Genomic DNA, 18,611 nt, shown 5'->3' with positions numbered 1-18,611 from the left:
AGAAGGCGGGGGCTCATTTAACATCTCAATGTGCTAAAATCACAATGATCCCATTTGAAATCGCAGAATGGCGTTGCCTTCTGAAACAATAAATCCACATCATATTTACAAATAGGGAATCAATTCTTCTGAAACTTATGCACAGGTCTAACTTTTGACTGAATCACATATCCCCCTTCTTCTCCATTATGGTACTGTCCGGAGCGTCACCAATGTACGCATGCTCACATCGAGGCTGTGTGCAAGGATACAGTTTAAACAAGACGCTGAAATAGATCAGTGCCTTGACAATGGGAAAGGCTTTCATTATTCTCCAAAATAAATGCATTTCACCAGAAATCGAAAGAACAACACATAAATCACATGCAAAGGACATTGTCAATCAGGAAAGACTGGGGATTCACCTCGTGGCGAAAGCTAAAAATCTCACAAAACCAGGATAAAGTCCAATAGGTTTATTTGGAGCACTGGATCAGTGGTGCTGGAAGAGCACAGCAATTCAGGCAGTGCATCTGGAGTCATCCAGAATCTGGTTTCCAGCATCTGCAGTCGCACCACTGATCCAGAATCTGGTTTCCAGCATCTGCAGTCATTGTTTTTACCTCGTTGATTTTAACCCTACTGCGAATCCTCTTGTAAGGATGCCTGCCTTGAAGAAGTTTTCCTCCTCTCTCTACAAGAATCTCAGGGAGTCTCTCTCCCACTGCAACTCCCAGGTCCCCCACTGACCTATTGTACTCTATGCTACTCTATCCCCACCCCCACCCTCCTCTAGCTTATCTCTCCACACTTCAGGCTCTCTGCCTTTATTCCTGATGAAGGGCTTTTGCCCGAAACGTCGATTTCGAAGCTTTTCGGATGCTGCCTGAATTGCTGTGCTCTTCCAGCACCACTGATCCAGAATCTGGTTTCCAGCATCTGCAGTCATTGTTTTTACCTTATTTGGAGCACTAGCTTTTGGAGCGCTGCACCTTCATCGGGTAGTTCAGAAAGCTAGTGTTTCCAAATAAACCTGTTGGACTATAACCTGGTGTTGTATGATTTTTAACTTTGTCCACCCCAGTCCAAAACCGGCATCTCCACATAATCGCGAGTGAAGAAAGTGAAGTGAGGGGAGTTGTTCAGAATGCTTATCAACACAAATAGAGTCATAGAGATGTACAGCATGGAAACGGACCCTTGGGTCCAACTCATCCATGCCGACCAGATATATTAACCTAGTCTGGTGCCATTTGCCAGCATTTAGCCCATATCCCTCTCAACCATTCTTATTCATGATTCAGAGATGCCTGTGTTGGACTGGGGTGTACAAAGTTAAAAATCACACAACACCAGGTTATAGTCCAACAGGTTTAATTGGAAGCACACTAGCTTTCGGAGCGACGCTCCTTCATCAGGTGATTGTGGAGGGCTCGATCGTAACACAGAATTTATAGCAAAAATTTGCAGTGTGATGTAACTGAAATTATACATTGAAGAATTGATTGTTTGTTAAGCCTTTCATCTGTTAGAATACAGTGATAGTTTCACTTCTTTCATGTGTAAATCACAAAATCCTTTTTTTAAAAGTTGCATTCTCGGGTTAGCTGTTAACAGTGGTGATAGCTAGACAATATGTTGAAGGTGTTAGCCCCCTGTGTTCTCTGTCTATGATCTGATGTTTAGATTGATTCCAATCTAAAAAGTGAGATAACAGAGTTTTACATAAATTCATGCAATTTTTGAGCGACGCTCCTTCACCTGATGAAGGAGCGTCGCTCCGAAAGCTAGTGTGCTTCCAATTAAACCTGTTGGACTATAACCTGGTGTTGTGTGATTTTATTCTTATTCATATACTCATCCAGATGCCTTTCAAATGTTGTAATTGTACCAGCCTCCAACACTTCCTCTGGCAGCTCATTCCATACACGCACCATCCCCTGTATGAAAATGTTGCCCCTTAGGTCCTGTTTAAATCTTTCCCCTCTCATCCTAAACCTATGCCCTCTAATTCTGGACTCTCCCATCCCAAAGAAAAGACCTTGTCTCTTTACCCTATCCATGCCCCTCATAATTTTATAAACCTCTATATGGTCACCCCACAGCCTCCAATGCTCCAGAGAAAATAGCCCCGGCCTATTCAGCCTCTCCCTACAGCTCAAATCCTCCAATCCTGGGCACATCCTTGTAAATCTTTTCTGAATCCTTTCAAGTTTCACAACATCAGTGTGGGGGCGGCATGGTTGCTCAGTGGTTAGCACTGCTGCCTCACAGCGCCAAGGACATGGGTTTGATTCCTGCCTTGGGTGACTTCCTGTGTGGAGTTTGCACATTCTCCCCATGTCTGCGTGGGTTTCCCCCAGGTGCTTTGGTTTCCTCCCACAATCCAAAGATGTGCAGGTTGGGTGAATTGGCCATGTTAAATTGCCCATAGTGTTCAGGGATGTGCAGGTTAGATACATTAATCAGGGGTAAATATAGCAGAATGGGTCTGGGTGGGTTACTCTTCGGCGGGTTGGTGGGCCAACAGGCCTGTTGCCATACTGTAGGGAATCTAATCTAATCCTTCTGATAGGAGGGAGACCAGAATTGCATACAATATTCCAAAAGTGGCCAAACCAATGTCATGTCCAGCCACAACATGACCTCCCAATTCCTATATTCAGTGCTCTATCCAATAAAGAAAAGCATATAATTAGGCTTGAGGATTGACACCACTTCACTTGGTTCATTTTGGCTGATTTTCCAGAAAGAAATATCTTTTCCACCAGCTCATTGCTATTTTAATGTACTCACTCTTCTCCAAGTATTCTGTATGCAGAAAAATTAACTAATATCATCCCTAAACGGAGCTTTTATAATAATTGTTGCTGAGGGTATTTAATGTAATTAAATATTCCAAAGCATTTCATAGGAGTACAGCTTATTTCTTATCATACCTCCATAGTTTGAAGAAATATTTACCTTACAGACAGCTTCAGACCAACAACTTTTTTCTCATATTTCAGACCCTTGACAGCAGACATCAGCCTCACCACTGGTTATCTGCACAGGTTCTGCAGTTCAATTATGTCTTGGTGACCAAAGCGAGGCATAATACTTGACTACGATCAGAAACTGTGAGTTTACTTACACTGGGTAGACTGTGGTTCAGAAATGCAGCTCTTTACCACCTTCTGAAGGAAAGTTTAGGGAGGCACAAAAAATGCTGGCCTGCAGTGATAATTATTTTCCATTAAAAAGTATTTTAAAATTGGGTCAATGATCACATTTTTGGCATCCCCATTATTTTGTTTTTGCATTGCTCAATTTGACCAGGAAAGTGCAGTTATATCACTATTTCTTCTGAAATATTAGGTAGTTGCTATGCAGTTTAACATTCATGGATTAGTGGTGCTGGAAGAGCACAGCAGTTCAGGCAGCATCCAAGGAGCAGCGAAATCGACGTTTCGGGCAAAAGTCCTTCATCAGGAATAAAGGCAGAGAGCCTGAAACATGGAGAGATAAGCTAGAGGAGGGTAGGGGTGGGGAGAGAGTAGCATAGAGTACAATAGGTGAGTGGGGGCGGGGATGAAGGTGATAGGTCAGGGAGGAGAGAGTGGAGTGGATCGGTGGAAAAGGAGATAGGCAGGTAGGACAAGTCCGGACAAGTCATGGGGACAGTGTTGAGCTGGAAGTTTGGAGCTAGGGTGAGGTGGGGGAAGGGGAAATGAGGAAACTGTTGAAGTCCACATTGAAGCCCTGGGGTTGAAGTGTTCCGAGGTGGAAGATGAGGCGTTCTTCCTCCAGGCGTCTGGTGGTGAGGGAGCGGCGGTGAAGGAGGCCCAAGACCTCCATGTCCTCGGCAGAGTGGGAGGGGGAGTTGAAATGTTGGGCCACTGGGCGGTATGGTTGATTGGTCCGGGTGTCCCAGAGATGTTCCCTAAAGAGCTCTGCATGGAGGCGCCCGTCTCCCCAATGTAGAGAAGACCGCATCGGGAGCAACGGATACAATAAATGATATTAGTGGATGTGCAGGTAAAACTTTGATGGATGTGGAAGGTTCCATTAGGGCCTTGGATAGAGGTGAGGGAGGAGGTGTGGGTGCAGGTTTTACAGTTCCTGCGGTAGCAGGGGAAGGTGCCAGGATGGGAGAGTGGGTTTTTTTTTAGATTAGATTACTTACAGTGTGGAAACAGGCCCTTCGGCCCAACAAGTCCACACCGACCCGCCGAAGCGCAACCCACCCATACCCCTACATTTACCCCTTTAACCTAACACTACGGGCAATTTAGCATGGCCAATTCACCTGACCCGCACATCTTTGTGACTGTGGGAGGAAACCGGAGCACCCGGAGGAAACCCACGCAGACACGGGGAGAATGTGCAAACTCCACACAGTCAGTCGTCTGAGTCGGGAATTGAACCCGGGTCTCTGGCGCTGTGAGGCAGCAGTGCTAACCACTGTGCCACCGTGCCGCCCAAAATTGTAGGGTGGCGTGGACCTGACCAGGTAGTCACAGAGGGAATTGTCTTTGCGGAAGGCAGAAAGGGGTGGGGAGAGAAATATATCCCTGGTGGTGGGGTCTTTTTGGAGGTGGCGGAAATGTCGATGGATGATTTGGTTTATGCGAAGGTTGGTAGGGTGGAAGTGCTTCCCTCCCCACTCTCATTTACATAAATGATTTGGATGCGAGCATAAGAAGTACAGTTAGTAAGTTTGCAGATGACACGAAAATTGGAGGTGTAGTGGACAGCCATTATATCAGATTATAACAGGATCCGGACCAGATGGGCCAATGGGCTGAGAAGTGACAGATGGAGTTTAATTCAGATAAATGTGAGGTGCTACACTTTGGGAAAGCAAATCTTAGCAGGACTTATACACTTAATGGTAGGATCCTAGGGAGTGTTGCTGAATAAAGAGACCTTGGAGTACAGGTTTATAGCTCCTTGAAAATGGAGTCGCAGGTAGGTAGGATAGTGAAGAAGGCATTTGGTATGTTTTCTTTTATTGGTCAGAGTATTGAGTACAGGTGTTGAGAGGTCATGTTGCGGCTGTACAGGACATTGGTTAGGCCACTGTTGGAATATTGCGTGCAATTCTGGTCTCTTTCCTATCGGAAAGATGTTGTGAAACTTGAAAGGGTTCAGAAAAGATTTACAAGGATGTTGCCAGGGTTGGAGGATTTGAGCTATAGGGAGAGGCTGAACAGGCTGGGACTGTTTTCCCTGGAGATGCGGAGGCTAAGAGGTGACCTTATAGAGGTTTACAAAATTATGAGAGGGATGGATAGGGTAAATAGGAAAAGTCTTTTCCCTGGGGTTGGGGAGTCCAGAACTAGAGGGCATAGGTTTAGGATGAGAGGGGAAAGATATAAAAGAGATCTATGGGGCAACTTTTTCATGTATGGAATGAGCCGCCAGAAGAAGTGGTGGAGGCTGGTACAATTGCAACATTTAAGAGGCATTTGGATGGGTATATGAATAGGAAGGGTTTGGAGGGATATGTGCCATGTGCTGACAGGTGTGACTAGATTGGGTTGGGATATCTGGTCGGCATGGACAGGTTGGACCAAAGGGTCTGTTTCAATGCTGTACATCTCTATGACTCTATGAGGTCTGCAAAATACATTTAGTTAGCCAGGCTGATATGGCATGCCTGGTCAAACAGCTGCCTATGGCAAAGCCAATTTTTAAAATAGAATTTCATTTGCTTTCACTGTCCATCACATTTATTTTCAGAACAAAGTCAATGTTTGAAAAACTAATAGTGCAGATAAATCCTTCCTTCAAAAATAGGCTTTATGAACAAATTGGATTTGTTTTCCTATAACCTTTCAACAATCTTACTCAAAATAATGAAAAAGATAAACATTATTTTTAGAATTTCTATTTATGTATTTTAGTAGGAATTATGGTCGTTAGTCTCTACACATATGACAAATGTCGATATCACAGAGAGCTGATGTAAGCATCTAGTGGGTATATTTGATTGTGATAACTAATTAAATAGATTTGTTTCTTGTATATTTATATAATGTATTACACCAGTTTCTATCTTATCTAAAAATGTAATAGTGGATTATCTCCTTTATATAGTGCAGATAAGTAATACTGGCTGTTACAGGTTAATGGAGAAAGTGAGGACTGCAGATGCTGGAGATCAGAGCTGAAAATGTGTTGCTGGAAAAGCGCAGCAGGTCAGGCAGCATCCAAGGAGCAGGAGAATCGACGTTTCGGACATGAGCCTGAAGAAGGGCTCATGCCCGAAATGTCGATTCTCCTGCTTCTTGGATGCTGCCTGACCTGCTGCGCTTTTCCAGCAACACATTTTCAGCTCTGTTACAGGTTAATGTCATTTTTACCAAGGAACTCTTCAAAACTTCACATCTATAAACCTGTTATGTATACTATTACTGAAGATTAGTTGACTTTCTGTTACCTATTTTATAGTGTTGTGATTGAGGCATAATATAAGACAGGCCAAATCCCAGAGTGAAACCTGGCCTGATAGACCTTAAGTTTTATTTCTATTTTATTGTGGAGGTCACTGAACATACCCATAAAAGATTGAACACGTACATTTAACAGAAAAACATAAACATTTATTAAGCAAAAGAAAAATAAACAAATTATATTATACCAGACAAGAATTATTAGAATTAATTTCAAACAGCAGAAAAATAGACTGTTTTTGCAGTCAATTTAAATGAACTTTATTGGAACTAATATCAGCCACAATAAGACAAATCTTCACAGTTGCATTAAGGAATGGATATGTAAGGGAGACAGTCAAAGGAAAATCATTGCAGAATGTTGGTTTCCAGGCTCTTTGAGGATGGTGGGAACATTGAAGCAGAGGGATTTGATTCTTCAGATACTACTTTATTGCTGCAGACCATTTTCATCCCAAATACTTGTCGTCCTCAACATAAGCTAGAAACCAGCTTCTCCTTTGATCCCAGGAATATCCTTACAGGTACTTAGACATTACTGAAGAATTTCCCCAATTTCCAAGCCAAGGTGTTTTGTTCCATTCAAACGGCTGTAATTGGTTTCTTTCAGGAAATCCTGCACTTTTACTACATGCTATTTTCTTCCATTAGTATCTCTGCTGGAGGCCCTTAAAACAAATTGACAACTCAGCTCAAAATTATTTAACATAGGTTCCCCAAATTTACGTCTTTAGCAGCTCTGTAAGATGTCTTAATTTCTGGCACCCTCGCAGCATTCTGCTCCTGGAGCTTTCTTCCCACTAACCTCAAAGCTTGTCAGGACTTCTCCCCAGCGTTGTTTGCTTGGAGACTGCACTTCTGCTATTATAAACCTCTTCCCCTGCATGAGATTGCATCTGATGATTGTACATCACAAATCAGCAAAGAATCTCCCAATTGTTTGTTCAAGTGGCTTGGACAGAAATCATTTAACAAAAAGCTCAGTGTCCAAGTTGAATTCTGAACACTAGGCTGTCTTGCAAAACAAACTCTATTCTAAAGAGGCTGTATTCAATAAGTGTCAGTACGGAATAATAATAGGGTATCATCTTACACAAACTTAAAAACATCTATGGAAATAATAGCTTAAACTAACCACAGGTTGAAAGAAGGGTAAATGACGTTTCCAGGCCTCAGGCAACTTCCTTCTGACAAAGTTTTGTGTAACCAATATATAATTTGTTTTCAAACTTAGAATTTTTCCTTGTTTATTTTGCTTTACCATAGTCTCTAAGGAGTTCCTAAATCTACGGTTTGCCTTCATTCTCCTTTAGAATTCACTGCTGCATTGAAGTGTACAATGTCTTTTTCATGAAATGCATTTGTACTTTAGTGTACTGGGTAGCTTGGTGTCATCATGTGACATCATTCTCTTTTGCCAGTGTATCTATATGAATTCTGTGGGAGCCATTAAACACACAACACTTGAAACATGGTGCTAGAGTGGTGCATCTGAAAATGTGTGGATTTTCAGAGCTTTAAGAGTGTCAGATACTGAACGAAACAGGTCTGACTGCATCAACCTAGTTCTGAAGAAGAGTTGTACTGGATTTGAAACGTTAACTCTGTTTCTCTCTCCACCAATGCTCCAGCACTTGAGTTTCTCCAGCAGTTTCCTGTGTTTATTTTCAGCATCCACAGTTTTATTTCTGTGTATGAGTTTGTTGGATTTGTGAACTATTTAGCAATGTTCTTGCCTAATTTGTCAATGGAATGTGAACCTCTACGTACGCCCAATGCTCACAATATGCAGTGGTATTGAGACACAGAACAAGAGCAGTTTTCACTAGAGTGAAACGTGTTGTTAGTATTGAGGTACTACAATGTCAATGATGAAGTCACCATGCTGTGTGATGTCAGTAAGGCAGGGTTTGGAACAAATCTTCAGCAGCATGAACAACTGCACTTACATCCAGGGCATTAACACAAACTCAATCTTGGTGTTGTTTGATTTTTAACTTTTTACACTCCAGTCCAACACCAGCATCTCCAAATCATTGCTCCATTCAGAGAGAGAGTGCTTTCATTTCGACTTCAGCCCAATAGCTGCTGAAATGCCTGGTCATGCCCTTGCTATTTCTGGATTCAGTGATATTAAACCTTTAGTTGAAACACTCTCATCTTCTAGTCTCTGCAATCTTCCACACATCTAAAATTAAGCTATTATATTCCAAGTAAACATTCTTCTCAACCATCAGCTGTTGATTAACATTGACTTCCAGTCTCCCAATGCTTTTCATCTAAAATTCTCATTTGCGTTTGTAAACATACTATGCCTTTATCTAGAAGATCAAAAAAGGTTGCCACAGAGTCGCTAATAAGAATCATCGTAAGTGGTGCACTATGAGGGGCATAACATAGGAGTTATATGGGCTGGTCATTGTCATAGAAGTCTACAACACAGAAGAAGGTGCTTCTACCCATCAAGTTTGTATCAGTCAAAAACAACCATCTAACTATCCTGATCACAGTTTCCAGCCGTGTATGTCTCAGCATCGCAAGTGCACATCAAATTCTTAAACGTTATGACAGTTTATGCTTCTATCACCCTTACATGCAGTTAGTTCCAGATTCCCACCTCTCTCTGGGTGAAAAAAATCCTCACATTTTATGGTCTATTCAAACTGAAAGGTGCCAAAATCATCAATAAATACCATCAAATCACAAAGTATTCTTACTATCCAAATTTGATGTTTTTTTATTGGTGACTACAGGACACTCTGTTGCTCACCAGTCACAGAAAACATTGATAGAACTTATGGGTCAAGTTTCCTTTCCAGTTCTATACAGGCACAGACAAGCCTAAGAAATTTAATTATGTCTCATGGTCAGTATATCAGTGTAATTTTAATAGTCATACCCATGATAGCAACACTGAAAATGGGCATTTGACCTGACAGTTTAAAGGACTTACACTCCATCTTAAATGTTCCGCAAGTAGGCGGCCTGTCTCCCCAATGTAGAGGAGGCCACATCGGGTGTAGCGGATGCAGTAAATGATGTGTGTGGAGGTGCAGGTGAATTTGTGACATATATGGAAGGATCCCTTGGAGCCTTGGAGGGAAGTGAGGGGGAGGTGTGGGCGCAAGTTTTGCATTTCCTGCGGTGGCCCCCGTGTCTCTGTGCAAGCGAGGAGAACAGATGTTTTCCTGTTTGCCCATATATCCACCATTGTTCTGTATTCATGTCTCATGCTAACATATCCTTTCTTTTTGCTGAATATGTATTTTCTCATTCCTGTTCTGTATCAGAATTTATACTTGCAGAAATAACATTAATTCATTTATATCCCACAAAAAGATTAAAAATAAATTTACTTGCAAAGAAAATTCTTACAATAAAACACACACAAATATAATTCATCATTGAAGTTAAACCAGGGAGAAGAGTTGTTTTTCCTCTCTGGATAATGTCACGCTCCGCAGGAACATGAAGCCCGGGCCAGCTCGAGTTTCGAAACACCAGGCACCGACAGTCATTTTGTTTCATGTCGCGGGCCGTAGGGCGGTTTGCGCATGCGGCCTGGGAGGACAGCCGTGAAGATGGACGTGAATCAGCCGAAACAGGAGCATCTGCTGGCGCTGAAAGGTAAGGAGCGGCTGCCGGCTCGGCTCGGCTCGGCCCAGGCTAGGCCAGGCCAGGCCAGGCCAGGCCCGGGAGCTGTGCCACCTCGGCCCGGATGGAGAGCGGTGGCGGGATCTGAGAAAGAGCCCGGTCTCAGCTTCCCGAGCGCCGCACCTTTCCTACTTTAGAGAGTGACTCAGCCCTGACAGGGACAGGGAGAGACCGAGACCGAGAGCTTCACCTGGCTGTCCGTGTTTGCGATCTGCTTTCACCGCAGCCTCCTGTTTCCCGGCGCAGCTCTATGATGAAGGGCAAAAGCCCGAAACGTCGATTTCGCTGCTCCTCGGATGCTGCCTGAACTGCTGTGCTCTTCCAGCACCACTGATCCAGAATCTATTTGCAGAGTACTGGCGTTTGCATGTTGGCGCCATTGAGTACTGAATGTTTTCTCCACTTTCCAGAACCGACAACATTGCTGTTAATGAGAATAAGAGATCACAGACCATAGGTCTGGTTTGTCACATTGAAATTACGGTGATCCTAATTAGAGAGCGTGTTCCAAGCTCTGATAGAACACAGGCATGAGCATCACCTGTATAAACGTCAGTTATTTTGCAACGAAATTAGACAAAGCAGTGCGGATGTTGGACATTTGAAACAAATTGTGTTGCAGAAATTGTGCAGCATCTGTGCAGAGAAAGCAGAGTTAGCGTTTTGGATTCAGCGACCCTTCATAGAACTAGAACCCGAAATGCTAATTCTGTTTTCTCTCCACAGATGCTACCAGAATGTATCCAGCAACTTCTGCTTTCGTTTCAGTTAATTTGCTACTTTAGTGAGATTCCGAATTGGTTAATGCTTCGCTCTCAAAGCTGTTCAGTTAAACCTTTGTCAATATTTTTGTGTGCCATCAATAAGCGTTTAAATTGATTAACTTAAATAGGAACTTAAGAGCAACATAATGAATTACAGTAGTGGTCAGTGCCCAGCGTGATTTAAAAAAAATCTGTGTGAATTTTGCCAGGGTAAACTTGTTTGTGATACTTCTTTCAAGTCTGTCGAAATACGGTGTAATGATTTTTAAAAATGTGTAGTTATGTTAATGTTGCCATATTAATGTAACCTGTTGTTAACTAATACACATAAATGTGCCCCCACCCTATGTACTTTTGCAGTAAACTTTTATGTGGATCCTTATAAAATGCCTTTTAGAAATCCAAAAATACTAGATCACTTTTTTTCCCATTGCTAGTTACATCCTTACAAATTTCTAAATTAATCAAATCTATTTTTCTTCTATAAAACCATGTTCAAAATGAGTGACTATCTATTCTAGATTCACCCAAAAGTGGAAATGTTCTCCCAGTCACTCTGTGAAGACCTCTCAGGATCTTGCATATTTTGTTGGGATTGACTCTTACTCTTCTAAACTCCAGATAAAACCTAACTTTCTCTGAATGTCATCCAGTGCATTTACATTGTTTCTCAACAAAATGTGACCACTACACAGTACTCTAGATGTGACCTCACCAATGTCCTGTATAGTTGAAGCATAACCTCTCCACTTTTATATTCAATCCCCCTTGCAGTGAAAAATGCATTCTGTTCATTTCCTTAATGCCTGGCTGTTTTTTTTTTAATGGTCTGGTATTAGCTCCTTAATAATGGATTCCAGCATTTTTGCAGTGGTAGATGTTACTTTTGGAGGTCAAAATATTCCCTTATAGTCTCCCTCCTTTCTTTAACAATAATATTAAATTTGTGGCTTTCCAAACCATTGGAACCTTTGTTTGTGTTTAGTCACAATGCATGACTTGTTCCATCTCTATTATTTGTCTACTTTCTTCGGGACACGTGAAAAATTATGAGCGATCTATCACAGTGAAAATAAACCCTTAACTTAAGTTACTTTGAAATCGATATCTGTGATTAAGTAATGCCATTATTGCAAATATGCTAAATGTTGCATAAGCTTGCTTAACCAGTTGCAAATTACAATGTTAATTCTACGTTGACAGTACTGTTTAATCAGAGGAGCATCAGCTTGATTGATTCTATACTGCCAGGTAACCTGCTGATGCAGTACTAGTTTTAGATTGTACTCAACTGCTCTAAAAACATTTGGCAGAATCCAGGAGAGAGAAGGTTTTTTTTCTTACAGTTTGGTGAGTGTTGCTGGCAGGGTTGCTCATTTGTTGCCCATTTCTAATTTTACTTGCACTGTTGTCTTGCTAGACCATTTCAAATACAATTAAGAGTCCACAACTTGACATTGACTTTGGTCATTTTACAATTACTGTTAGTTAATAATCAAATAATTGGAAATCATTTTAGTCAAGTTTAGTTCATTATTCATTGCTAGATATAGTGTGGCATCCAATTTTGTTAGTTCTAGAACACATTGCTGAAAAAAATCTATCTTGAAAATTTGCAAGTTTCTGACTTGAGCCTCTCTTCCTAGCCTGTATTTTAATTCTCCACGTAAATAATTTTACATCAGATACATTATCTGCTAAAGCAGATCATACATTTCGGTTATTTTTATAGTACATTTTCAATTCTTTGCTGCTGCCAAAAGCCCTGTAATCAGTTGCATTGCAGTTAATTCCTGACATCTGGTTAATTCCTGACATCTCAATTCCACCAAAAGTCTCTGCATATTGCTTTCCTTTATTAATATGGTAGCAGCATTTTTAATCAAGGCTACCACCCTTCCCTGCTTTGTCCTAGTTTTCACATTCTTTTGGAAGACTGTATAATCTGGAATATTTCGCTTCTAATCATGATCACAGTACAGGCATATCTCTGTGGTCAACCCTTCTTCTCTTACTTTGTTTAAATGTAAAAGAGCTTTGCATATAATCAGTTGCTGGAGAGTTTAGTCATTAGGCTCGTAATGGACTGTTTCCTCTGGGATTGAGTTTTGGCATGAATATGGTTTGTTCAAAGAAATGTGGGAGTCGATAAAGTGTGGAGCTGGAAAAAGGACAGCAAGTCAAGCAGCATCAGAGGAGCAGGAGAATCAGTTTTTCAATTTGGAACCTTTTATCAGATCTAGGGGAGGGGAATGGAGCTGAGAAATAAATGGGGGCAGTGGATGCAGGTAGCAGGTGATTGATCAGTGGGAAAGCTGAAGTGGATAGTTGGGAAGGAACGTGGACAGGTTAGATCAGGTCAGTGGGGTGGGGTGGGGTGGAGAGGAAGGGTTGTACCTGGGATGAGGTGGTGGGTGGAGGGAGCTACTGAGTTACTGAAAGCTACTGAGTTCTATGCCAAGGCCATATGGTTGTAAGTTCCTGAAGCGGACGATGAAGCGTTCTTCCTTGAGTTTGTGTGTGACTTTACTTTGAGAATGGAGGATGCCCAGATTAGACATGTCATTGGGGGAGGGGGAGTTGAAATGGCTGGCAACTGGAAGATGGAGTTGATGTTCCCTGAATTGATTCCAGAGTTTACGTTCAGCCTCTCCGATGGAGAAGATGCTACATCGGGAGCAACAGATACAATAAATCAGTTTTGAGGAAATGCAGCTGAATCTCTGCCGGATTTGGAATGATTCTTTGGGACGTTGGATGGAGGTAAGCAGGGAAGTGTGAGGGCACATTTTGCACCTCCTGCGGCTGCAGAAAACAAAACTAGGTTATGCTCCTGATACTGTAATTTTTATGTGAGAAACCTATTGGCTGACTTCAACCTAAGTGGCCTGACAATTCTCCAAAGAGTCTTAACTTATTCTTGTGGCTTCTGTCCCACTGGTTGCTTTATTCTTCATTCAAAGTGAGGTGATGAGTGTGAGGGTCTGAGAGGGACTTGGTGAGTCAGTGGTTATCTCCATTGAACCTATGGTTTGTTTTTAAAGGACTGTACATGTTTAGTAAACACATTAAAACAGAAATTGAGTCAACACTTTGGGGAATGTGCCTTATTTACAATCTGTACTAAAACAAAAAAACAGTTTTCAAACTTACTTTAAATAAGGGATCTCTTTACTGTACTGGGGTGTCATCTTAGGTTGTGATTTTGGGCTTCTGGAGTGGGACATCAGACTATACATTTTAGGCATGGGCAAAGATCTATCACGAGTCAATACTGACAGCAGGTGCTTTCTTAGCTTTTTGTTTTCCAAAAATTGGGTATTTGGTACTTTTGCATGTATATTGAACTGGTTGCAAAGCTACAGAATTAGATTCCTCATCAGTTAGGATGATGTTTGTGAGAGGATCTAAAATTATGGACAAATATCAATGCTTTAGAAGTAAATTTTTAAAAGCTGCATTACTGTTTCTAGTTTAAGTATTGCATATACGAGAAATATTCAAAGATATTTATCTCTGCAGGGTAGCACTTCCTGAAGGTGATAGACTGCTGCATCTGAATATTGTGCTTCTGCTAAATTGATGAAGGAAGCACGATCAGTGACAATTCACTTCATTCTGAATGACTTATAGATTTGCATTTGTGAAGGTATAAGGAGAAAGGCTTGGTGATATTCATTGGCCTCCGGTGATTCCATTGCTGAGACTATTGCTTTTTGCCCAGAGCTGTCATTCAGATGGAAGTAGTGGTACATTATAGGCCTAAGCACGACTGTTCTTCTGAAGTACTAAAGATAGCAGGAAAATTGTTAGAAGACTTGCCACAAAAAATTTCACAAAGATTCATACCATGGTTTCCAAATCATATGAAAAGTTTACCAATGAAACCGCAGAAATGTCCACCAACTATTTCATATGAAGAAGCACAAAGAATTAAAAAGTACTTGGTTGATGTGGAATTCAAAGCAGAAAGACAAAATTATGATTGCACAGAGGATCTTCTGGAATTCTCCGTAAACCTGCAAATGAAAGATCATCTTAATCAGGTAGCTGCTGCAGAATTTGTTCCTGAAATGACTGATTTACTGTGTGGAGATACAAATGAGGAATATAAATCAGAAAGGTCATGGAGTGTTACGAGATACAGCAGAATGAAAGGATCAAACATTTTGGCAGTTAGCCGAAGACTTCAAATAATTAAGGAAAAGTTCCAGCTCCATTCTTTTCAAAGGGCAAAATGGGTTATTGATCAATCCAATTGTAGTGCTCAGCAACTTGAAGAGATCTGGGCTAAACTGAGTAGTGTTATCAAACATGGTGATCTTCCTGGTTGTAATGCCAAAATACATAGACATCTTGGTCAAATATGGGTTTTCTGTGATCTAATGTGCTGTGAATATGTTGGTAATTTTATTAAACAAGTATTAAACCTTGCAGGTAAAATCAGTTTACTTGTACATCGACATGGTTTAATTTATAACTTGTAGCTATGAATAATGTTATTTCAGAACTAAAATGTCATTAATATATATGAATTTCTTGCCAGTGTCTGTAGACTTTAAACAATACAAATTTACATGTAATTTTGATAAATGAGCAGATTGTCTTTAATGACCGCTTGTGTAAACTCTTAAGTAAGCTTGCATGATAGCCTTGGACTCTGGTCATACTCTTCTCTGAGACAGAATATTGCCAAATCCCACTTCAGAGACTTAAATACAAAATTTTATTCAGTTCCTTGGTTGCATCCTGAGGGTCTTTTACCATAGAGAGTGGCAGTTTCTTGGAGCTGAGGAAGATGCCATGGCACTTTAAAAGAAAATGTAGAGTTCGACATTATAGTTTTAAAAAATAACTATGTTATTGTAATCAACCTGTTACGTTATGACACACACCTCCAGAACAGGTCTAACTCAAACACTCTGGCCCAGATGTTCTCCCAACTAGTTACTTTCTAATTGATCTGTACAGAGACCTTATTACACACCTCTGGAGCAGGACACGTTTAAACCCAGATCCCTTGGCTCAAAGCGAAGGACACTATTATTGTGCCGTAAGAACCCTTAAGTTCTCTCTTGTACTATGGACAACATTTATCCTTTAGTTAAACTTATTACAACAGATTGCTGCTGGGTCAAATACCTGGATCTCCCTTTCTAACTACACTTCATCTGCTGTAGTTCAAAAAGGTTGCTGATTACCTTGTGTGATGGACAGTAAATGCTGAACAATAAATGCTGGCCTAGCCACATCTCATGAATAAGTCTATATTTAAAAAAAAACCTAACTATCCACAAATTGGTTGCTACATTTCCTGCATGTTTAAATGGAAATAACCAAACTTCAGAATTACTTAAGTAGCTATAAAGCATCTTGGATTGTCCTGAGGTTATGAATGATGCTACTCTATGTAAGTATTTTTTAGTATAAACTTTCTCATCAGAACAATTTTTCCTCTTCCCAGACACTTTGCAATTTCCTTGAACGTGTTTTCTGTATAGAAATACTCATTCATTGATCTCGACTAAAAGTGTTTTTCATAGAGGTGTTTTGCAGGGCATTAGTAAATGGTCAATGGCATTGTGTCATTTTGAACTGAAAATTAAGTTTAATATCCTGGTCACTTGAGTTAATTGTTTTAGTTAGGATAGGGATCATGGCTTCAGCATTCCTGTACATAGGAGAATGGAAAGATAACTAAAATTCCAGTTTCTGGCCCCAATCCAGTGATTTTAGCTGAAGTATTGAATGTTTATAGTGGTTGGCTGTCAACTGGATCATGCCATCTTCAAAGTTGATTGCACTGTTCAAACAAAAGCTTATGCATCAAGTGTTTTCCGAGTTGGTACTTAATTAATGGTTTCAAGGGATGCTGATGCTGTGGTGCAATCTCTCAGTATGAGGAAAGAAAGGGAAATGAGAATAGCAAAAGTGCAATGCACTTTCATTATTTACATTTTTAGCAGGGCAGGCGAGATGATGCAGTTCAGAATTGTATTGGAGATGAGAATGAAAACTGTCCAGATTTAATCTTGAATGAAACATGGTCTGCATAAAATGTGTAACTACACTGGAAATAAATATTTAAAAAATATGTTGCATTTGTCTTTTATTTACCTGAGTTTAGAAGCAATGAATAATGTTGAATTGTCAACTTTCATGAACACCCTTCTAACTTGCTTGTAACTGATGGACACGTTATCACACGGTGGCACAGTGGTTAGCACTGCTGCCTCACAGCGCCAGAGACCCGGGTTCAATTCCCGCCTCAGGCGACTGACTGTGTGGAGTTTGCACGTTCTCCCCGTGGGTTTCCTCCGGGTGCTCCGGTTTCCTCCCACCATCCAAAGATGTGCAGGGTCAGGTGAATTGGCCATACTAAATTGCCCGTAGTGTCAGGTAAGGGGTAAATGTAGGGGTATGGGTGAGTTTCGGCGGGTCGGTGTGGACTTGTTGGGCCGAAGGGCCTGTTTCCACACTGTAATCTAATCTAAATCTAAAACTTTTAACATATTCATTCCCAGCCTTACACCATACTACGGACCCACTTTTCTGTGTCAGTGGGCTGGTAGTCATAGAGTCGTAGAGATGTACAGCATGGAAACAGTCCCTTCAGACCAGCTCGTCCATGCCGACCAGATATCTTACATTAGTCTAGTCCCATTTGCCAGCATTTGGCCCATATCCCTCTAAATCCTTTCTATTCCTATACCCATCTCAATACCTTTTAAACTGCTATAATTGTACCAGCTTCGCCACTTCCTGTGGCAGGTCATTCCTTACATGCACCACCTCGGTGTGAAACAGTTGCCCCGTTGGGTTCCTTTTAAATCTTTCCCCTCTCACCCTAAACCCATGCCCTCAAGCAACTTGCTAACCTTCAAGTCTCTGAACAATAGCACCAATCAGACCATGCATTTTAAGTATAAACATGTCTGACGTTTTGTTTGTAATTTATGATCTATTGAAGAGTTGTATTCACAGAATCTACACATTTTCAAAGCTGAATATCTTCTCCGTTTAAACCTTAGTAGTTTTTTGCCATGATTCAGAATTTTGGCTCAAAATATTAATGCCAATATTATGTAATAACTATTTACCTTATCCATTTTTCTCATATTTGTGAAAAATTTTGTACATGCTTTCAAGCTTATGAAGTCAATTCGGAGATTATACCACCCCGTTGTTTTGAATTGGAAACTGAAATGTCTACCAATTGGCTGAACAGCATGCTTAAGTCTTCATGTGACCTCTTGAACAGGCTTTAATTCGCAGCAATAATTAAAATTCAAGGACCATGCCTGCTATATGCTTCGTGTGCACAGGGACTGACCACAATGTTTATATAGATTTGTAAAGAATGGAAACAGGAGCAAGCCGTTTAGTTCCTTAATTGTATAAACTACTCCAGGTACAGTTGTCACAAGACTTGGCTACTTTTATATTCTGATCCTTTGCAGGAATGGAAACTCTGCACTTTCTAATTTCTTGTCATACCTGCATGCTAACTATTTGATATTCACGTGCAAGGACGGACACGCATTTTTGTTCTCGAATTGGGTAACGTCACATTTTCTGACATCATACTTCATCTGCCTCTGATTACTTCACCTATCTAGCTCCCTTTTCAGACTCTTTGCATCTTCCGCACCATATTGTTATCTTACCTATTTTTGTATCATCAGCAAAATTGGCTACAGTGCAGTTGATCCCTTCTTCCAAATAATGAACATAGAGTGTAAATAGATGCAACCCTAGCACTGATCCTTGTTGCACT

The 18,611-nt window shown here is 40.9% G+C and overlaps 1 protein-coding gene across 7 annotated transcripts in view; it reads left to right on the top strand.

Moving 5' to 3' along the window:
• The first annotated feature begins 9,713 nt into the window (after nt 1–9,713).
• trappc13 (trafficking protein particle complex subunit 13) overlaps nt 9,714–18,611 on the top strand; it is a 70,607-nt gene continuing 61,709 nt past the window's right edge. Inside the window, exons 1-2 of one of the 7 annotated variants that reach the window (XM_043689698.2) lie at nt 9,981–10,043; nt 14,357–15,994. In XM_043689698.2, the coding sequence (XP_043545633.2) occupies nt 14,572–15,321 (750 nt within the window). In that variant the 5' untranslated portion in view covers nt 9,981–10,043; nt 14,357–14,571 and the 3' untranslated portion in view covers nt 15,322–15,994. Of the gene's footprint in view, nt 10,044–13,322; nt 13,598–14,356; nt 15,995–18,611 lie in introns of those variants that run through there. The other 6 variants (XM_043689664.2, XM_043689646.2, XM_043689656.2 and 3 more) reach the window with 6 other exon arrangements.

Source organism: Chiloscyllium plagiosum, unplaced genomic scaffold (genome assembly GCF_037043375.1).
Source record: "Chiloscyllium plagiosum isolate Xiang-an unplaced genomic scaffold, Cpla_swu_hap1 HiC_scaffold_1, whole genome shotgun sequence".
NCBI classification, from domain to species: Eukaryota; Metazoa; Chordata; class Chondrichthyes; order Orectolobiformes; family Hemiscylliidae; genus Chiloscyllium; species Chiloscyllium plagiosum.
This window is presented reverse-complemented; position numbering and strand designations above follow the sequence as displayed.